Source organism: Tiliqua scincoides, chromosome 2, assembly GCF_035046505.1.
Source record: "Tiliqua scincoides isolate rTilSci1 chromosome 2, rTilSci1.hap2, whole genome shotgun sequence".
Taxonomy (NCBI): domain Eukaryota; kingdom Metazoa; phylum Chordata; class Lepidosauria; order Squamata; family Scincidae; genus Tiliqua; species Tiliqua scincoides.
The window spans coordinates 123,761,437-123,784,384 of record NC_089822.1 but is presented as its reverse complement, the minus strand read 5'-3'; the positions used below and the strand labels follow the sequence as shown (position 1 = coordinate 123,784,384).

The 22,948-nt window shown below is 44.9% G+C and overlaps 1 protein-coding gene across 5 annotated transcripts in view; it reads right to left on the bottom strand.

The window, feature by feature from the left end:
• Positions 1-22,948, bottom strand: part of TNS2 (tensin 2) — a 119,582-nt gene that overhangs the window by 29,163 nt on the left and 67,471 nt on the right. For 4 of the 5 annotated variants that reach the window (XM_066613867.1, XM_066613870.1, XM_066613871.1 and 1 more), the window contains exons 4-6: positions 13,463-13,501; positions 2,724-2,762; positions 227-276 (exon numbers count right to left, since the gene is read on the bottom strand). In XM_066613867.1, the coding sequence (XP_066469964.1) occupies positions 227-276; positions 2,724-2,762; positions 13,463-13,501 (128 nt within the window). The remainder of the gene's footprint in view (positions 1-226; positions 277-2,723; positions 2,763-13,462; positions 13,502-22,948) is intronic. The other variant, XM_066613869.1, reaches the window with a different exon arrangement.

Genomic DNA, 22,948 nt, shown 5'->3' with positions numbered 1-22,948 from the left:
TGTTGCCCACCCCAAAAGCATTATGGCTCCTCACTGCATTTGTTCTTGTGGGATATGAGCAATCAAACTTGGTTATGATTCTCTAGAGGTGTGACAAATTATGTCTCCTGCAACAAGCTATGGAATACCAAAGCTAACTCCCTATGAAGAGTAATAAACTAGAAGCTGATTGGCAGAGATACCCCCTCCTCAATTCTAGGTCTTCCACCTAATGCCAGGTTCTCACCTGGGCAGTGTGTTCCGCTGCTTTGTGGTATTGAGGGATTTGGTGGAGCCCTGAAAGATACATATAGGTAAGGAGGAGAGTCAGCATTCGAGTAGTACAAACAGCATCAAAAAAGTAAAACAAGAACAACTGCAAGAGTAAAACTGGACAAATGATTTCTTTCTGCTGGAACCTCAAACATAAACCATGAAGATAAGCAGAAATGTTTTAAGGCAGCGGTGTCAAACATAAAGCCCGGGAGCCGGATGCGGCCCACGGAAGCTTTTTATCTGGCCCTCAGGTTCTCAGCTGCTGAGCAGTGCTGAGGTGTTACTGCTTAAAGGGCAGCCCCCACGAAAATTGGGCTCTCCCATATCTTGAAATATGATAAAGATTTGCATGTTTTCTCTTCTGTCATTTGTAGTTAATGAATTCCTAAGTGAGAAAAAGCGCTTATTTTTGGTTATGAGTTGTTTAATGACACCCTGCCTAACACATCGCTTCCGGCCCTCAGCAGGTATCATGAATGTCATTCGGCCCTCGGTATGAAACGAGTTTGACACCCCTGTTTTAAGAATTTCAAGCTAGGAGAATATAAACGCATTTGAGCATATAAGCAGGAGAATGTATAATTTTAGAATTCATTTTAGCTCCAACACTAGATTCCTTGGGAAGGACTCATATTTTCATTGGTTTTTCCCTCTTTACTACACAACAATTGTAGGCAGCTGTGTGAATAAAGACACACTACTTGAACCCCAAAGATTCATAGCTGACTGCATGTTATAGTGATGGCTTTTCAGTGGCATAGCTAAGGGGGTGCAGGGGGTAGCAGTTCCACCGGGCATCAAGCTTTAGGGGGGCAACAAGCTGAGCTTGACACTAGTGATCAAAATTGTGAAAATCTTGGTATGTAAGAATTATACCATCATGTTATATATCATTGGAAAGGTAATTTAATGCAGAGTGCAATGAAACAAACTGTATTGGAATAGCTATATTCTATCAAACGTTATGGCCAATTAACCAGAAAATGAAAACACCACTGTCTTGTGGAACCAAAAGTGGATTTGCTTAACTCTAAACTGACCTATGAGACTGATTGTTCTGAGTGCCAATGAGATGTTATTATGATACAGTATGTAACCAATAACTTTTTATTTATTTACTTAATTAAATTTGATTTTATCATGCAGGGGGGTTATACAAAATCTTCTTTGACCCCGAGTAGCAGATAGATGCCTTAGCTATGCCACTGACTGGAGGGAGGTAGCAGAGTAAGAGGGTGGTGAGCTGCTGGTGGGAGCCTCCCAATTTTCACTTTTTAAAAAGCCTCGGAGTGATGTCACTTCCTGCTATGACATAACTTCTGGGGCAACATTTTGAGCTTGGCATCGGGCTACACGATCATTAGCTTGTAATGATCTGCCACTGTGGCTTGTAAAACAATTTTCAGCGTCAAGCAAATCCAGTTTAGGACCAAGCTACATGTTACTTTAAACCTTACATGGAGAGTAGGATGTAAAACCAGAAATTTCTCTTTTTTCACAAAAAGCAATCATGTGGGGAGGAGGACTGGGACAATTGGGGGGGGGTGCTGAAAATCCTCCATGTGTTACAACTTTTAGGGCAACTTGGGGATGATTTTCTGCAGGAAACAGTGTAGGAGTACCCCACAACATAGTGTACAAAAATACACAACTCTCTGAACAACAACATAGGGCACAATCCTAAACAACTTTCCAGCAGCGAGGTAAGGGCAAATAAGTTCCGAGGTAAGGCAGCAACATTCCATTACCTTGAGGAGGCCTCCGTGGGTGCCCCCCAACTGTAAGATGCAACACATCCCCCATTGGCACAGCTATACCAGTTGTGGAAAGTTGGTTAGGATTTGGACCATAGTTGCAATCTGCATTTCCTCCCACCTGCTCCAAACTGTTTTTTATGAAAAAGAGCGAGACATTCCACATTTTGACTCTATCTCTTAATGCAGAGGTGCCCAAACCCCGGCCCGGGGGCCACTTGCGGCTCTTGGGGACTCCCAATGCGGCCCTCAGGGAGCCCCCAGACTCCAATGAAACTCTGGCCCTCCAGAGACCTGCTGGTGGAACCCATGCTTGCCCAACGTGAGTGCTCTCAGCATGAGGGTAACTGTTCAACCTCTTGCATGAGCTGTGGGGTGAGGGCTCCCTCCACTACTTGCTGTTTCACATTTGTGATGCAGCAGTGGCAGCAAAGGAAAGACCGGCCTTGATTTGCGCAAGGCCTTTTATAGGCCTTGAGCTGTTGCAAGGCCTTCATTCATTCATAGAAGTTCCATTTCTAATATATTAATTTATGTAAATTTATTCAAATTTGAAATTTAAATTAATTCTCCCCCCCCGGCCCCCAACACAGTGTCAGAGAGATGATGTGGCCCTCCTGCAAAAAAGTTTGGACACCCCTGTCTTAATGCAATGTTTAGCTTTACTGCTGGACAGGGCAAGGTTAAAAGAGCTAGGATAAAATCAAATCTTACCAAATGTTCAATGCGCCGAACTGGGGCTGTATTCCGCCTCTTTGCATGTAGGAAAAAAAGGGAAAATGAGGAGGAGTGGTGGGGAGAATACAAAAGAGGAACGTAAAGGGCAAGCTTTCTGATAAACCATTTCCTTCCCTAAGAAACCAGTCATGGGAATGTTGCTGGCCAGCAGAGGGGCTTGCAGCAGGGTTTTGTGAACTCTTCCAAGACTGCCTGAGTCTCAAACCAGGACTGAAGAAGAGGTCTGCAATGGCAGCAGCTCAACTTGCTAGGAGGAGCCACAAAAGTAGTCCACAATTAAAAGAAGTTGCCTGTGAGAACACACTCCTCTTTTCTCAAGGAAAGAAATACCATGACATAGGATCTTGACACCAGTCTTTACAGAACCATCTACTGGTTTCAATACTATCCCTTGACACCTTACATTTTCCCTTCTGCAAGCAATGGGACATCCTGGGCAGCCTTCAAAGGATCGGAGAACAATGGAGACTTACCAGTTCAGCTTGTACAATTGAAAATGAGGGGATTAGGTATTATGAGGGGTCATCACTTGCTAATTGATGTCACTTCCTGCTTAAAGACATCACTCCTGGCCCTCAGTGGGTGTCATGAATGCTATCTGGCCCACTGTATGAAACAAGTTTGACACCCCTGATCTAGGTTGTAGTACCAGCCTGTCTGCATTTCCAGGCAGCTGGAATGGCCAATCCAAAGCCAGGGCCAAATAATCAATTCCAACCCACCAGGCACTAGAAAGCTCTGGTTTCAGAGTTGCTTTTTCTGTCTGAGCAATTAATCTGCAGTAAAAGAATTCTGATTATTCCTGGTTCCTTTGCCCAATTGTCACTTCGGATTTCTTGACCTATGCCTGACTTTGATTACATACATCCCTCTGGTTCCTCTTACCCTTGTTTGCTGCTCTGGACTTTGACTTTTTCCTGTGTTGGACCATGCACCTGCTTCTTGTCCACATGGTCCACCACAGTGAGCAAACCTGATGCTGAAACCTGATGGCCTGGGGCCTGACCGTGCTGAGGCCAGAAAGGGTCTCTATGGCACTGTCAGCTTGGTCAAGATGGCGCTTCCCTCAAGAAAGTATACTGGCAGCCTTAGGATCATCATGCCATTCTCCAGATAAGGAAGAAAAATGGTGAGTATGCATGAGGATTGATTTTTATCATTATTGAGGGGAAAAGAGGTCAAATGTTCTAGAATATACACCTCCAAAGGCTTGTTTTTTAAAAAAAATTTTAAATTTTTAATTTTTAAATTAAAATTGAGGGTATTTCATCTTCAAAAATCAAAAACATTCTATAAATGCTTTAGAGAGCTTGCTCTCTAAAGGAGGGAGGTGGACACTTGGCCAACAGACTGAGGCAAAGAGGCAAAGAAGGAAGGCCCATAGCCAGGGAGACAGACCAGGGACAGACTGCACTTGCTCCCAGCGTGGAAGGGATTGTCACTCCTGAATCAGCCTTTTCAGCCACACTAGACGCTGTTCCAGAACCACCATTCAGAGCGCGATACCATAGTCTTTTGAGACTGAAGGTTGCCAACAACATTAAATATGGAATCAATGAGTCACAATAATTTTAAATGAGGCTATCCTTATTTTCTAAGCCAGAACTGCGAACATTCTAAGACAATGAAGTACTGTAATGATACTCAGCTATTTCCTACAGGACATATAGTGTTCTTGCTAAGGGTCCAATCCTATCCAACTTTCCAGCTCTGGAGTAGCCACAATGCAGCCCCATGGCAAGGGAGCACATGTTCCCATACCCTGAGGAAGCCCAAGTGACTGCCTCTCCACTGCAGGATGCAGTGCACGCCCCACTGGCACAACTGCACCAGTACTGGAAAATTGGATAGCATTGGGCCCTAAATTGCCTTAGAGCCAAACCTCTTAATTGTCTGCTTGGAAGTCAGTTCCATTGTCTTCAGTGGGGCTTACTCTCAGCAAAGTGTGCATAGGACTGCAGTCATAACATCTTAAAAGCCATTTAGTTACTGGCTGTTTAAGTTCAAGAGTGGTCCAACATGGGGCTGCCAAAAGTGGCATCTCCAAGTCAAATTCTCCCTCTTTTGTTTCCAAACTAGTACAATTTGATGTCATCACACTGTGCGCCTCCATGCCACCACCAATTCTGTGAAATGGGTGTGGGTTGAGGCATACACATGATGCAGGGTAATTTTTATTATGCATTCTAGAGGGGAATGGAGAGAGTACAATTTGGGGTGGTGGTTGCAGCAGCACCCTGGGTTTTTGTAAAGAGCATTTCCGTCCTATGTGAACTTAAACTGCCTTGTGAATGCTGCTAGATCCCCACATTTGCACAACCTTTATTTCTCACATTTTCATACTGCCCTTCCTCCAAGAAGCTCAGGGCAGTGTACTTGGTTCCTTCCCTCCTTTTGTCCTCACAACAACCCTGTGAGGTAGGCAAGGCTGAGAGACAATGATGATAATGCCATGCAGTTGATGCTAAGAGGATGGATTTGCATGGCTCAAGAGGGTAGCTTAATGATTCAACAGCTGTCAAAATTTGCAGCTTGCCTTGTCCTGGAAAGCTTTTGAGTGGGCTGAGTGGCCAGAATGGTAATATCTTCAATGTCCAAACATTCAGAAGAATATTTCATCAAAACAAAAACACTGATTTGAGCCCCCTCCTTTTTTCTTTTTTCTGAGAAATGGCAGCATGTGATCTGCTTCCTACATCCACCCACCTATGCATCCTTGACCCTTTTACTGGAATTGCTATTAATAGTCTCTAGGCCTGTCTCTGCTTCACATTGCCTGAAGATTGGTTGGGCTCACTGTTCAATTTGGCACAACCAGAAGGAAGGAGGAAGCAAAGTCTGCCATCAGGATGTGGAGGGGGGGGTGTATGCTTTCTGTCACTGGTGTCGGAGAGGATACACCTGTTCTTTCAAGCTTACCATCACTCCCATGAAAGGCGGTGGGGGAAAGCAGTCAAATCTGCCAATGTCAAAGACTGAGCCTGTGGGGCAGGAAGATTCTCTGCTTTCTGACAAAGCAACTGGTTGCTACCCTTCCTATCCTCCCTCTGGGAATCTCTTTCATATTCATCTGTGATGCAAGTGGGGCATATTCATTTCACATTGGTCACCAGCCAGGGTTCTTGGGCCTGGTGATTGCCCTGCATAAAAGATGAGAATTCTAGAGCATCTCCAACAGTCTGCTGCAGCCAAGTATGACAGGGGAAGATCATTAATGGAGGACTGTCTTTCAGGCATCTTGTCTGCTATAACTGATGTTCTCATCAACAAACTACTGACAAAATGCCCAGAAAAAAAAATCACAGAACACAGTTTGAAAGCACTGATGCGAAGATATTCCCCCGAGAGTAGCTGCAAGTGACCCAAGACCAAGAATTGTTTTACAAGTTGCAGGGATCATGCGAGGTTGACTTCCACTAAAACACACCAGGCAGCCTCCTATTCAAACAGAAGTAGAAAAGGAAAGAAGCAGAAGGGCATGGGTGGTAGTGATGGCAGCCTGAACTCTTGCACTAACTGGTGGTCCCCTGATTGTCTTCGTAAGTGCCCTCAGATCCTTAAAACTCCCCTTCAACAACTAATGGAACTTCACCTGAAATTCCTTTCCCTTTCAGAGGACAAGTTCACATATGCATACACTGCTCATCATTCAATGACAGAAACACAAAGCAATTTGCTGATGCAAAAAATCATCATCCAAGAGAGCTTATGTACTACCTAACATCATCTCAAACAAAATACTTTTTCAACAAAAGCAATGACAGGAAGAGATTTTGTTTAATTTAACTAGTTTCTGGATACCACCATGAACCAATGCACAGCCACCTTCAACTTTCATTTTAAGACTGGTAGAAAACTAGACTTGAGGAACCCTCCGCCTTCTAAACAGATTTATTCCTAGTAGAAAACAGAGTCATGTGGATTTCTCTTGATACTCAAGGAAGCATAACCTGTCTAGATAGGACAAATATTTTCGTGATGCAATCCTTGAATTCCTATCCTTTCAAACCGCTCCTGCCAAGAAATCAATTTAAACATGAATCCCCTTTGTCTTGGTGCAGAGTTGCCAGCTAATTGATTTGTAATCTTCATTCCCTTAGCCTCATAATTCTTGGTTTTTGTTCAGGACTCTTGTATGGATGGGTGGGGGAAAACAGAAGAAATTATAACCTCACTACTACTGCCTAGTGCTCTTCACAACTAAGGTAATTTAAAACAAGTGTGGAATTCAACTTGTTCATTTAATTCTTTCCATTAGCTACTCTCTGATTAAAACTGAACCTTAGCCTTTCTACTCCACTTATCTCACATCGTTTCCTGCAAGAGTTAGGGACAAGAGATTAGAACTCTCCTTTGTACAGCAAACTACCCCTGGTTGGGACTATAATAATAGTAAACTTACCCACGCTTCAGCCATCTGGAACATTCTCCTTCTCATGGTCTTGCATGATTACCGCTGCCTGCCCACACTAGGAACTGCTACCGCAGTGCTCAAAGTTAACACTGATTGCACTGAATCACCCTGAATGTTCATATATTTGCATACAAGAGTGAAAAGGTCTCATACTTCATGCCCACAATTCTGGCACATGTACCGGGAAAACTTGGGCTCTGGCCATTCTGCCTTGGCAAGAGCTGTTTTGAGCACAGTCACTTCACCCATGCGATCCCTAGGACTTCATGGGCCTTGTTGACCCTAGACTCAGTTGGACCCCTTGCTATGCAACTTTATCTCTGGAATCAAAGGGGCCTCTGTAGAGATGGTCGCTTATCTGTTTCTTGGCCCCTTAATGTCTGTGGAACATTCCTGTATGGTAAGCAGTAGCCAAAAACACTCTTGTGCCAAAAACGATCATTTTAACTTTCTTGCCCTGGGTGGGGTTGAATGCTTCTTTGCTGCTAATGGATTAGCTCATAAGGAAGGCTGCAGCTCCCAGCTTGACCCTCCCGGAGCAAACAGGTCTAGCAGATGACAACAACAAGGGAATGTCCTCTTAAATTTCATGATTAACATTTCTTTCATTCCCTTGCAAGGGGAGATTTTGCTTCCTAACACTGTTAAGCTAGCAATTCAGTATGCAAAGTCCTTTGCCGTTGTTACCCATTCTCACATCAGTCCTGTGAGCTACAGTTCTTATTTTAAAAATTCAAGCCTTAGAACAAAGAATTTGTTCTGGAACCACTCCACAAATCCAAATCATAAATTGTACCCCCTGTACGAACCTGCCTGATACCTTCACTGTATTCTCAGGGCCCCTTTTTTGGGTATCACTTTAGTTTGAGACCAGTAGTCTGGTATAGTGATCAGAGTGCTGCACCTGAGCCAAGAAGACCTGGGTTCAAAACCCTGCTCAGCCATGAATATTACCAAATGACCATGGGTTAATCATTATTTCTTAGTCTAACCTACAGGGCAGCCCAGTTCTGAGTTGCCTGACACCCGGGGCTGCCACGGCGCCAAAATGGCAGCCGTGGCATCCATTGTGCCTCAGGCAGCTGCAGCCACCTCCCCAGGAGAAGGGGACATTTGTCCCCTTCCCCCAAATAAGGGAAGTAGCCTCACAATGAGGCTACTCGATTCTGCGGTGGCTCCAGGGCTGGCGCAGAATCAAAGAATTCCATATCAGACTGCGCGGTCCGAAACAGGGCTCTGGATCTGATGGAGTGGAGCTGCACTGGTCTTGCCCCCTCCCTCCCTCTGCCATGCCTCCTCCCCACTCTCTGCCCACCCTTTGCCCTCTCCAGAATACCTCCTCCCTGCCTCCCCCCCCCCCACTTCCACTCACCTCTCCACTGCTGGACAGTGGAACACCAGCCCCCCACCCTCCACCTTCCTCCCCCCCGCCCTGGAACATCTCCTCCCCATCTCCCCCCACACACCTCTCTACCACCAGGCAGTCCGGGCAACTGCCCTTCCCTGCAGTCTGGGGGGGGCACCCCCCAGACAAGGGGAGCTCATGTGTTTTGAGCTCTACAGCTCTGTCAGAGCATGGCAGAGAGCGGAGACAGATGTCTCCAGCTTTGAGCTCAGACACTCCTCTGAAGGGGATGCGAGGAGAGGGGAGACAAAATCCACAGATAACTGAATCCACAGATACATATAAGGGCCCCCTGTCTGTGAAATACTTATGTTTTATCGATATGTGCGTTTTCAGCTGTACCATTTTAATGTTGTGTTATCTTGCAATTTATACATTGTGAACTGCCTTGGTTATCTGTGGTAAAAGTGAGGATAAACAATAACAAAAGGATTTGATCCCAAGTCCATCAGGTTAAAAAACCCCACATAATCTTATACATGTCTTTATACTTTGACCTTTTCCTACTGAGTAGTATCATGGGGGGGGGGGTTGAAAATTGGTGGGTTTTTCGGCAGGTTTTTTGATGACAAGGGCAGAAAAAGATGTTATGTGTTTTTCTTCTAGGTTGTCATTCCAAGTTCTCATTTTTATTTATCTTAAATGCTTTAAAAGTGTACAAGGCAGGTGATATAGTGTCAGTAGATGCAAATGTATTATTTCTAACTGAAAGTAATCTGTTTTAATTTCTGGAAAATATCTTAAGATACCAAAATGCAGTGATTTGCATTTTAAAAAAAACAACAAAAAAAAACCCCCCTCTATATTCTTGGTTCTCTACAAAGTGCCACCCACAATGTGCATTTCATCACTGCCTCAGGAATAACAATCAGGTACCATGAAAGCCCTGGCAGGTAATGATGCAATTTACTGCTGTTTAACCTTCCTGTTGTGCAGGTATAAAAAAATAGCCTTCAAGAATATTCAGAGGCAATCTATACTAAAGGATCTTGAGCAAACTGTCACACCACCCCCCCAAAAAAGTAATGTCCTGTTTGAACCCCCACATAGCAGAATTATACATCATAGGAAAAGGGGAGGGAAAAAAAACCCAGAGCACCCACGCGCTCTCTCTCTCTCTCACACACACACACACACACACACACTCCCTTCCCACCCCCAAAAGTCAGGGCCGTCAACACTATTTCCTGCGCCGGTCAGCAGATTCCAAAGCAGGCACCATGTTAGCACAGTTAAACCTCCCTCCTTCCCTCAAAGCAAGCAAAGGAGCAGAGCTGTTGACTTTCTGCTTCAGGTGTAAAAACATATAAAAGCCAGCAGTGCTCTTTTTGGTTCTTTTATTTTAAACTGCTTTGCTTTATTGCATTTATACTGTGCCACATGGCCCAAGCAGGCCCTGAGGGCAGCGAACACTCACAACTACAAAAAGAACAAAGCCTATTATAATGGTAATAAAACAAACTTTACGGAACCATATGTATTCCTAATTTAAGACTACAAAACACAGCAGCAGAGAAGGAAAAGCCATCTGTTTTTAAAAGGCAGCTAGAAGCAGTTGTCCTCTAGCTATAAAAATTATATGGCAACTATATAACTAGCCTAAATAAATGATACTGTAATAATCCTGCCTCATCCTTCAAATGTCTCCAAGAATGAAACACATGAACAACCCAGTCAGTATTTGAAAGTTAGGGAGTGAGCTAGCTTGGTGGGCTTTACTGTAGAGGGAGTTCTAAAAAGAGGGTGCTATTGTCAAGAAGGCCCTGCTCCTTTTCCCCCCAACAGCCTAGTCTCAGCTAAGGAAGGCAGCATCTTCTGAGGAGCACAATGTATGGGGGAGTCTGGTAAGACAGAAGGCAAGCCTGCAGGGAACCTAGGCTCTGACTGTTTAGAGCTTTAAAGTCTATCACTAGCACTTTGAATTGCATTGAGAAATGAATTGGGAGTCACTGCAACCAATTTAGCATTGATACAGTGCACATCCTGAGATTCATTTCTGTAATCAATTGAGTGGCTGCATTTCCTCAGCAGCCATCAAAAGTAGTGCCACAGAATGTATTGCAATAATCCACTTAGGAGGATTACTCATGTAGAACTGTGAGAAAAGAGAATCAAAACCACTGTCGCCTGCAGACAGATGAGATCTTACCCCAAATCTCCAGACCACCTCTGCCAGGTAGGTGCAGGCTCGGGGACAAGCCTGCAAGTTACACAGAATTACTTAGCAGCAGGCAGAATGGAAAGTACCTCATTGAAATTTTCCCATGGGAAAAACTGTATCGACTTTGTGATGAAAACCTTGGATTTTTAACCCTATTTTCCTTGTTTTTCAATAACTCCTAACCCTCTCCCCTCCCGAATGCCTGTGATGACTCAGCAGCCTAAAAAGCTGCTGGGACCCATCTTGCAGCAGCCTTTGTCCTTTATCTGAAATGCTATTAGTCACAGACATGTAACACATGGGTTTGGGTCCTCTCTCCTGTCTCGAGTAGCCAAGCCGACTGCTGAGATTGGTATCTGCCTACAAACTGGGCAGTCAAAGCTGGTAATGGAGGGGCCAGGTAGGCGCCACTCCTGCAATTAAGTAACTAGTCTACATCAAACAACCTGGGTTTCAGATCAAGCACAGGGATGCTCATGTGTATTTCCATCAGATCTACTGTGACATTTAGTGTTGGCTGGCTGGCTGGCAGAAGGCACACCCACTTACTCTCCAGTAAGTGCAGGGACTGGGAATCCTGGAACAATGCAAGTAGCAAGCAATACGGACTGTATTTTTCACTCAATGCGTTTATGGCATTTTGTTTTGTTTTCTCTTTTTCATCCCAAACCAGACTGTGAACTTCTCAAGTTTACTTGTTGCGGATATTGTGCACTTTGTTCTTCAGTAGCATCCTAGCTACTTAAGTAGCTTAAGTAGCGTCCTAGCTAGCTTAAGTAGCGTCCTAGCGTCCTAACTGGTTGTTATTAGGTACTGTATCTAATTTGGTCAAGCTTTTTCTTTGTGTCTGTTCAGCTAAGTTCAGGCATTTTTTATCAGCCTGTGTGTACTTTTCCTACCCTTTCCCATTTTGTTGAATTCCTTTTCTCTTACATTTTTAATAAACTAGCTACATTTTGACTCCTTGTCCATGTTCAAGGGTGATCACCCACATATGCTAGGCTAGGCGATCACCCACAACATGGAATAGACCAGCAAGGAGTCAAAATGTAGCTAGTTTTGATTTTAAATAAGAAACCCTGAGGTTCTATGACCTCCTGGGAAGGGTTTTCCCCTCACTTGGCCCTTGTCCACCTGGACTGTGTAGCTAGGGATGGTGATAACAGATAGAATTACCAGTTTCTCTCTCCATTCAGCTGCTGACCCAGTAAAAAGGGAAAGTGGAGAACAGGAAGGCATGTGTGAGCACTAACCATTGGGCCCTATTTGGTCAGCATACTGGTTCGCAGCAGTAGCTGGCTGTGCACTACATTGATTGACTCGTGCTTGTGATCACCAGCAGTAGTTTTTTTTTTTTAACTGTTTAAAATTGAATGCATTTTAAAATAAAATGCCAATAAACGTTAAAATTAAGTAAACTTGGAAGTGATATGTCCAAATCATTGAAGTATGAAACACAGCGGGAGGTGCAAGACAGAAGACTCCAATATTTGATTTGCTGATGAGTATATGTCAAAAACATTGCAAGGGTGAAGGGAAGTCAAGCTCACTCCACAGGTGAAGGGAAAAAAATACAGCAAGGCCTCAGCTGTACACACCCAATGTTGATTGCATACTTATTTTCTCACTCAACCCAGGCAACACTAAACAGAGAAGAGAGAGACTAAGATTTCTGCAAGGATGGAATTGATGGAAGGTGGCAGGCAGGATGACCAGGATGACATGGCATTTGAGTAAAAGCAAAAGCCACACTGCAAAAGTATAGAAAAAACACAGAATAGAAGAAGCTGTTTGACTTCATTTAAAGGCAAAATTGTATTCTCACATAGCTGCTTAGGTGTAAACACCTTGGAAGGCAAATAGATAAGATTGCTAGGTAACGAGCAGATAGGCCCCAGCTTGGCAGAAGTATACCCATCTTAGCAAGGACAGTCTGCCTATGTTCATTTATAGTTTTAAACTGTTATTCTTCCATGCTTTCAAAGGAAAAGACACATATAGGCACAAATAGGTAAAACAGTCTGTGCCCTAAAGTTTAACCAGCATATATGGGGACATAGTAGTCATTAGAAGTAAGTCTTAAGCAACCTTTGCTGATTGATTTTAGAAAAGTGTTAAGAACAGACAAAAGCTTTCACATTGCAGGAAGGTTTCACAGGTGTTTCTATGTTGACATTAGCATAGGAGAAAGGCATGCAAAGAGAGATAATGGTACCAGTCCAAGTACATTGTGTCATCTCTTTAATGAGGATGGTACGGAGACCTGTCAAGGAAGCCCCTAATTGGATTGATGGATGCGAGTAAGGGTTAGTACTGGGTCAGTACTGGATAAAATGATATTATAGCACTCCCTGCTGGCTTTTGAAAACTTTGTAATTCAATATGTTTAATTTTACCTTTTATGGGAACTGTAACCTGAAACAAGCCTATCAGGTGTCTCTAAAGTTATCTCTAGCCTATTAAGCATCAGCCCCATCTATGATGTCAAACTTCAGCCAATGGGAAGTCTAAATTTTCAAACAATGAACCCAGAATTCTATAAAGGGTCCAGTTAATATTGGGAAATTGCTCTCAATGCTTTGGACATGAGTCCCCTGAGATGCCCATGGCTTGCAATAAAATAAAGCCCGCAAACTTTCACTCCTGAGTATTGAGATTTCTTGAGTTGCCTTCTTTCTACCCTGCAACAGAATGAGAACAAAATGTATGCAAGATTATTAGAGATCAGCACTTACCAGTTCAGGTGGAGGGAGGGGTTGGCAAGATGACTGTACCTGGAGAAAAGAAGAGATGGAAAGCAATCAGTCCAATTGCTTATCCCTGCTGAGCTTTGAGGTCTCACAGTTTACCAGCACCCCCAGAAACTCCCTACCAAGTTTTCCAACAACATCCCAAGTAACTCATTCCTCTTCCCCACTGCAGCTGTGGGGGAAACTGGGAAATAGTTCCTTTGCTCAGCCCCTCCAGCTGCCTCTCTAAGAAGCAGGATCTGCTTCTTTTCTCATCAGAGTGTTTTCTTTGGCCTCAGCAGGGCCCTTTCCTAATGCCGGCACACACACAGGCTGCAATTCATCGTGGCCAATGCAGGGGTGGGGGTGCTATATATAGAGAAACATAAACAGGCTGCACCCCACCCAGGAGGGAAGCACAGTGAGACTATTCAGCCCTGTTCTTTCTCCCCCCCCCCCAATCTCACCTGGCAAAACTGCCTCTGCAACCCTGGGCGACCCAAAAGAGAGGGGGAAGATTGCAGCGCCTCCACTCCCTCGCCTTCCAACAGTCCAGCCTAGTGACTAGGACAGATCAAAGCAGTGTTTTGCATACTTGCTAATTAACAGATTAACATATCACACACCCAGGGATCTATACAGGTAAACCATTATTCAGAATTAAAACATTATGCAGTTTCAGGGCAGAGTGAACTATGACATGCAAACGTGCGCAACAGAACCTAGACGACTGCAGGGCATTTGTTAAGAGGGAAAGTCAATTCAGAAGGAGATGATCTGGAGCCAAAAACTGATGCTGCATCAGTTTACTTAACCTTTCTCCACTTCGCCACTTTTCAATTTGAACTACTCCCTACAAGCTGTTCCCCTTCCAGATGCATTTCTGCAAGGTTAGGCAAAAACAGAAGAATGAACTTGATGAGAACTTCACATTTTTGAAATTCTAAATAGAATGCTTGCTGTAGAGGGACACGCATCTCCTGAGTTATTCTTTTGCTTCCTAATAAGAATGCCAAGAATGGAGGGATGTGTGTGTGTGTAAAAGACCAACTTCTGTAAACAGGAAGATTCTGTTACTGCCTCAGTGTTATGCAAAACATACAGTTAAACAGAAAACAGAAGGTTTTATTTAAAGTCCTGAGCTGATCAATGACAGAAAGAGGAGGACACATTTGTACTATTCAACCTGTTCAGCTTAAATCTATCTACTTGACAGTTATACTTCAGGTACAAGTCTGTACCTCAAAAAAAGTGAATTTTCTAGGTCCATTTTATTCAGTTTAATTCTCTGACATCTTTTTCGTGGCTACCAAGCTATCCAATTTGATTACCAAAGTAACTCCAAAGGTTCCCAGAAATATTTTTTCCTTGCGCTAGAAATATGTACATGTGGAATTTTTCGTGGAACCTGCGACAGCTTTTGAACTCAACATGCTGAAACTTTTGTTCTGTGTAATTGGGAACTCAAGTCAGGTGACTCAAGTCCGAGTTGCAAAATCAGCATTTTTGCTGACTCGGAGACTTGAGTCATGCAGGTGGAAGACTTGGCAAAACACTTGAGTCAGGGGCCCGACTCATGAGTCGCCATCCACTTGAGCGACTTGAGTCCCCCACCAACAGCTACTGCTTGCGCCACCTCCATCTTGCCCAAAAAACCTCTTGCGTTCATCCACGAAGCTGATTTTTGCACACTTGAGGAACAGTAGCAGCAGAATACGCTATGTTTAGAGATGGGCTGCGGGGTGGAACGAAATGCTTAATTTTTTGTTTGTGCTTAAAACTTGCAGGGTGTTGGGATGCAGAACATGTAGTGGCTTCTGCAAAGGTATCAGTTGTATCTGGCTTGAAATTACACATGAGGTGCCTGCATGTCCACAGAACACAGGAGAGGGAGGCACCTCCTCTGGTCCCCTGGAGCATCCACTGGACACTGGGATAGAGAGTGCAGGAGTCCAGGAGAGTGGACTGTGTCTCTGGGAGAGGGAGGGGGCAGCCTGGAGGAGCTGTTTTTCCCCATAGGGACAAGTGGGTTTGCAAGCAGAAGGAGGGGCTAGAGGAGGCGGGGAAGCTGGCGCATTCTGCACTGCTGCCTTAGACTGGATGGGCAGAGACAGCAGTGCTTAAAGAGAATGCCGGAAGCACACACAGAGCCTGGCAGCAGCCCTGTTTTCTTCCGTGGAGCCGCAGCAGACTATCTAAAGGGAACGACTCAAGCCTTTTCGAGTTGCGGCAATGCTCCAGGCGACTAGGAAAGTGCCCCCTGTTATGACTCGTTTTCGAGTCGAGTCACAGGGGCAGAGACTTGAGACTCAACTCAAGTCAAGCCATGCCTGACTTGCCCATTCTTGATGCACAGGCTACATGGCAGAGACTGCCTGTGCCTAGCCCATCTCTCACAGCCACCTCCATTTTAACCTCTCCTCCCTCTACCACTCGCTGAAAGTTCAAATCCAAACTTGCTCCGCAAAGAGTCAAAGATCAGCATTCAGAGCAAACATAGGCTTAAACAAGTAAATTCAGTTGCGTACATCTTTGTTGACACTGACATGCAAAACGTCAGGACAACCACAGCATTGGAATTTCCACTCTGCAGAATATAAACACCCGTAAACATGCAGAGGTGGCTTAATTTCCTTTATACCTGTGCACAATAAAGAATCACATTTGCTCAATGGACCATAGCATGTTATTGAAATTGATTGATAATTATCAAGTCAGATACATGAAAACAAGGCTTTTGGATGAAACTGGAGTTCTAGGTCTCTAGAACATAAGAACAGTCCCACTGGATCAGGCCATAGGCCCATCTAGTCCAGCTTCCTGTATCTCACAGCGGCCCACCAAATGCCCCAAGGAGCACACCAGATAACAAGAGACCTCATCCTGGTGCCCTCCCTTGCATCTGGCATTCTGACATAGCCCATTTCTAAAATGAGGAGGTTGTGCACACACATCATGGCTTGTAACCCGTAATGGATTTTTTCCTCCAGAAACTTGTCCAATCCCCTTTTAAAGGTGTCCAGGCCAGACGCCATCACCACATCCTGTGGCAAGGAGTTCCACAGACCAACCACACGCTGAGTAAAGAAATATTTTCTTCTGTCTGTTCTAACTCTCCCAACACTCAATTTTAGTGGATGTCCCCCGGTTCTGGTGTTATGTGAAAGTGTAAAGAGCATCTCTCTAGCCACTCCAACTCTCTCCCACTGAATCTTAAAAATTAAGGATTTGGGATGCCTTCAGCAGAAAAAGAAGGCAGTTTCTTCCATTCATAAACCTAATTTGCTGTTTGCACAAAGAAGGTCACTGGGACTTAAGTTTAGTGTGTTCTGGAAAGGGAAATAGTTCCAATTTCTGCACACACATGCACTTTTCACAACTGAAGTAACCCTTGCTTGAAATCCTTTCCGAACAGCTCCGTTACAGAAACAAGCCCATCCTCACTTCCAGTTTGGCTATATGCCACCCATAAGCGATCACAAGATTAAGAAGGGTTTATTTATGTTGCTGCAGTCAGGAAATGGGAGGACAGGGCAGCCTAGCAATGCATCTAAGTGTATGCATGCAAGTGTGCACGCAAGGAGCTGGGATACTCATGAATCACACTGCAATCCCAGGTAATACACTGAATGCCAAACATGCATTCTGATAGTGGGCAGAAAGGATTACATGCCCTTTGCGGGGCAAAACCAGCCTCTTTCAGGAGAATGTGATGAGCTACAGAAAGGGAAGACTGAAGCGCTGGGCATGTGTTCAGTGTGGAAGGAAACACAAAGCAAAGGGGGAACAATAGATAAAAGTGGCAGGAGATCTGGAGGAATCAATGATGCACAGTAGTGACATAGAGTGAACCAGATCATATGCTCCAACTGTCTCAAGTTACCAAGGACGGCCCATATTTTCTGGTACGGCCCATGTTTTCTGCTACCAGTCCCTAATAACTCAATTTCCCCATTTGGACTATCTGGAGAGATTATTACTTTGAGTGGCTAGAATTTTATTTATTTACTCCATTTTAACTTGCCTTTCTTCTCAAAGAGGGGCCCACTCCAAGGCAGCAAACAATATAAAATGGATTCATTTATTCTTCCTCTCAAAGACATTAATTTCCCCCCCAAAAAAGTTCTTTACAAAACAATAGACCAGGGGTGTCCAAACATTCTGGCAGGAGGGCCACATCATCTCTCTGTCACTGTGTCGGGGGCCAGAAAAAAAAGAATTAATTTACCATTTAAAATTTGAATAAATTTACATAAATGAATATATTAGAGATGGAACTTATATGAATGAATGAAGGTCTTGCAGTAGCTTAAGGCCTATAAAAGGCCTTGCCCAAAGCAAGGCCAGCCTTTCCTTCGCTGCCGCTGCTGCATCAGAGATGTGGAAGAGCAAATCGTGGAGGGAGCCCTCATCCCACAGCTCAGGTGAGAGGTCAAACAGTGGTCCTCTTGCTGAGAACAGTTGCGTCAGGCCAGCACGGGCCCCAGCAAGTCTCTGGAGGGCCAGAGGCTCATTGGAGACTGGGGGCTGCCTGAGGGCCTGATTGGGAGCCTCCGAGGGCCGCAAGTGGCCCCCGGGCCGGGGTTTGGGCACCCCTGCAATAGACAGTTTGAACATCACCGTTTCTTCTGTACCCAAAGAAAAATACCTGTTTCTGAAAAGTTAAAATAGGTATAATCAGAGCCAGTCTTGTGGGGGAGGGCATTCTCCAACACAAGGGCCCCAGGAAAAATAATCTAGGAAGCAACAATCCAAGTCCTATACACAACAGAATTTTGACTGCAACAGATAGGAGGGATACCCTCGGAGGTATCCTATTTGGATTAAGGCTGCACCAAATACTCACTCATGACGTTCTGAGAAATAAAAATGTGAAAACTGCCCCCTCCTTCAGCCCACTGTTTAGCGGTCCCCTCTCTTTTGCAGCTCTGTGGTCTATTTTGCCTCAGCTGTCCTCCTGTGAGCAACACTAGAAATCAAGAATCATATAATGAATGTGATGACCTAATCATAGCCAATTAGATTTGATTGTGTGATGATGCCACAAAGGCAAGTGAGAGTGAGGGCAGAAAGCTTTGCCGTCACTCTGTATGAGTGAGAGAGGGAGCTGTGCTGCAAATATTTTCATCCCTGCTCCCCTTGCCCTTGAAATAGACACTTTTCATGGAGTCTTTCCAGAACATACCCGGTAGGCTCAAGTACTACATACCCAAGCACAAGCTGTGTTGCTATTCTTCAGGGCAGGGCGACCAGATACAATGGAGGACACAGGGCCTACACCTTTAATTGTTGTATAGAAGAGGGAATTTTGACAGGTGCAGCTCTTTAAACCCTTCCATGTTGAGCTGCACCTGCCAAAATTCCCTCTGCTATACAATGGTTAAAGGTATACGCGTGCTGTCCTCCACTGTATCTTGTCACCCAGCTTCAGAGACTCCTGCCCTAGGTCTCTTTGTGGAAGGGGCATGAATCTATCATGACTCTATTGCAAATGCACACGTGCACGGATACACAAACATTCTCACACACATGCCATGGCTTCCCTCCCTGCTTCCCCAAAACAGCCTACTCAGATAGTAAACATGGTTGAAGGTGTTGGTGCAGCAGGTATTTGATAATCAGATTAAACATTCCATTAAACATTCTTGTTAAAAAAGAAAAACAAACAGTTTGAACATAACACTTCATTAACACACTCCATTTCAGGAGCCAGTGCAGGTCATGTATTTGCAACTTAAAGGAACAGTAAATGGAGAGCACCTTTCCGCAGTGTGTAACAATGAGAGGGTGCAGACTCAAGGCCCAATCCTATCCAACTTTCCAGTGCTGGTGCTGCAGGAATGCAGCCCGCCCCCCCCAAAGAGAACAAACATTTCTTTACCTGGAGGAGGCCTATGTGATTGCACCCCTACCACAGTATGCACTGCATGTCCCATTGGCACGGCTGCACCAGCACTAGAAAGTTGGATAGGATTTGGCCCTCAGGCAGTAAGACCTGGTGTGAGACCAGAGGCGTTACAAGTACACAAGGGTCCCTATTTGTAAAATGTTGGAGGCTAAGAGAGATAAAAATGCACCAGTTGTTCTATGCGCCTGTAATGTCCATAGCGGGAGGAGGCCTCTTCCCTAGGGTTGCAAGCGAGCGCGAGCGGTCCTTGAACGATGGTCGGCGGCAGATTAACAGTCGGGAGGCAGGTATAGTTGCTTGACACAGGCAGTTTAATAGCATCAGCCATTTTACATTCATGTGGACTGTTACGTCACAGACCTACATACATCATGCTGACTTGTGTCGCCGTCGTCTGGTGGGCTCTGGACCTTACCCTACCCGTTCCTGGGCGTTGTCAGCACCAGCTTTCCGCTCCAAATCCCTTGGCCCGGGGTCAGGGCTCTTGGAGGATGCAACCCTGCCAGTCGGGGTCAGGCTGTCTGGCCTTAGGAGGACCCCTGATATCTCCGTGCTAGCTTCCCAGCCAGATGGCCCCCACAGGGTATAGTTGGCTCCAATCCCCCATCTCTCTAGGGGTCGCCCTCTGTGGCCCGGCAGGTCCTGGCTCAGAGAAGCCTCCCCCCCCTCCTCTCTCCAGCTCAGACGTCCATCCCCTCTCTCTGGAGGCCTCTCTCTTTTCCCTTAGGCAGGGATGATACTTTCCCCCTGGAGAGGAGCAACCTCCCTCCTCCCTCTCCAGGCTCCTTATGAGGCCTCTTCCCTCTTGGGCCGGCCCCACCCCTTCTAACCAAGTGCCTGCTTGGTGTTCCCAGCTGGTCCTTGTTCCTCCTCCCAGGTAGGTGCTCTGTAAGGGACCCCAGTCCTGGGAGTACTCAGGTCTTACTCCCGAGGAGGCCTCTACCCTAGAGGAGATCCCTGCTCCTGGGGAGCTCCTGGCCACCTGGGCTGGACCCAGGTAACAGCACCTCATACTGGAAAGCTGTGGTGCTGAACCAACCAATGCAGCTCTGCTGGTGTATCAGCAGAGAACTGGTTGTGCTGGAAGGAACACTAGCTCCCCTCCACCCTCTCATGCTGGGTAATGAGGGAGTGAGCCATGGAAACAAGGCTGCTGGAGTGCAAATTAGCAGGTCACAATCCTTTTGCCAAAACCAACTATCAACACATCTGAAATTACACAGAGCTTGAGAGAGGCTACAATTAAGCAAGTAGGTACTGTCAAAAGGGATGCCCGCTGGTGCTGTGGTACAGGGCGTTTTTCCTACCTCTCTTCTTAATTAAAAAAAAAAAAGGACTCCACGTGATAGGGAGGGAGCTTTCTCTTTTGTAGCCCTGGAGGGATTGTTTAAATCTGTTAGATTATGATTACTAGTGCCCACAAGGCAGTTAATGGAGACTAAAGTTATTGGGGCCTTTCGTTTTGCCGGCTCTTGCCTCTGAATGATAATCCCTTCTAGCAGAAGTAAACACACCCTTTCTCCGTAGAAACACCTCTGAGCAGAACTGAATTAACTATGATGGGAAATTTTGGTATAGGTCAGGCTTCACAAACCCCAGGTAGACCACACCAGAGTGTCATTAAGCACCTGGTGGGCTAAATTATATGGCTGGTGGTGAACCATCACAGTGATGCTCTTCTAGGACTGCATCCAAAATGGAATTCGGGTTCAGAGTTGTAGTTTAATTCCTGCCACTTCTAAATGCCAATTCTAAAACTTAATTATATGAATTGTTTCTTGGCATTCTGATGGCATTTCATCATTTTGTGGTCTACCTGCAGGCTGTAGTCTTCTACAGACCTACCTGTATTCTTGCAATATTTTAATCTTTTCACACCAAATCTTCATTGTCATTGGCAACACACACACACACACACACACACACACACACACACACACACACAGAAATAAGAATAGCCATTTGTGCGCCTTTAAAACATCAGAAACCATGAAGGAAATATGAACATGCAAAAATACCTGCAACCTTTACTTAAAGTGAAGAACCACTTTGACACATAACTGCAACTGAAATTTCAGATCTCCAGAAATCCATTGCTCGAGGTAGATGGAATGGAAGTGACAAGCACCAGTGCCGGCTGTGCAGTCAATAGGGATGGTAGCGAGCGTATGGATATTCACTGGGGAAAAAGCACCTCCCTTTCTTTGGGATATTTCCTGCACTCCCAGCTGTGTGCTATAATACCATACTCAGTGTACAAAAAAGTCACTTAAGGACACTTCTTAAGATTCGTATTCTTAACAGTATTTATATACTGCTTTTCAACAAAAAAAAGTCACAAAGCGGTTTACAGAGGTGCCAACTGTATTTTAGCCATTTTCATAATAGGAACCCTGCAAGGTAAATCAGTATTATTTTCATTTTATGAATAGGAATAGAGGCCAGACACTGAAAAGCACAGTATGTGGGTTGACTGTATCTAGGCTGAAACGGAATGAATGCCAACATGCTTATGTGGTCATTTCAATATACAGTACACTCACATACAGGCTTCTGGTAGCACTTTTAAATTTGCAGATGTTATTGGGTTTGACCTCATAACGATTCTCAGAGAGAGATCACCAGGATAACAACCAGCTACCTGCCTCATTCACCGATATATTAACCTATTGTTCTCATGGATGTGGGTGTTGGAAACAGGGTGATTCTCTAGAGTCAAACAAAACATCAGTGTGGTGTAGCAGAGTATTGGACTAAACCAGGAAGACCTTCATTCCCTGCTGCCTCATGAAACTCTCTGAATGGCCTTCTGCTAATCAACCTACTCTGCCCCACAAGGTTGTTGGAGGCAGTGAGAAGAAAGAGTACGCTACTCTCAATTTTTTAGTGGAAGGGCAGAATAAAATTGCAATTGTATCTTTTTAAATTGTGAACCCTTTGGGGATAGGAAACTATTTGATTTTCTCTGTAAACTGCTTTGTGAACTTTCTTCCCTTAAAAAGCAGTATATAAATAATAGTAGATAAGAAAGCTAGAAATTATTGATCAACAGTCCATCATCTGCCCCATTATCTTTTCAATTACGTTTTATGGCATCATTGATGGGAACTGAAGTCAAGAGGACAAAAATAATTAATAGACTGACTCTTACCAGCATGAAGAAGGCATGCCAACTAGCAGTGTAATCCTATGCATCTTTACTTTGGTTCATTGACCTTCCGCCCAATCCAACAAAGGCCTTTGAGTCCGCTGGTGCCAAGGCTAGCCAAGGTAATGCAGTGGTGCAGGCAGTAAGAGGCAACGGGTGGGCAGAACAGGACAGGGGAGGAATGGGGAAGTTTATGGGCAGGAGAACAGAGGTGGGAGGGGTGGATCTCCACAGCCCCAGGATATGGATCAGCCCCACATCCAAAGCTCGTTCTCTATCCCCTTCACTCTCCCTTACTCTCTTCCTACTTGCGCCAACAAGACAGCTGGCACAGATCCAAGGAGACCCACTGGGATAGCAGAGGCTTTCCCCCCCAGGTAAGGGAACAAATGATCCCTTACCTCGAAGAGGCCTCTGGACTGCCTCCTTCAACAGG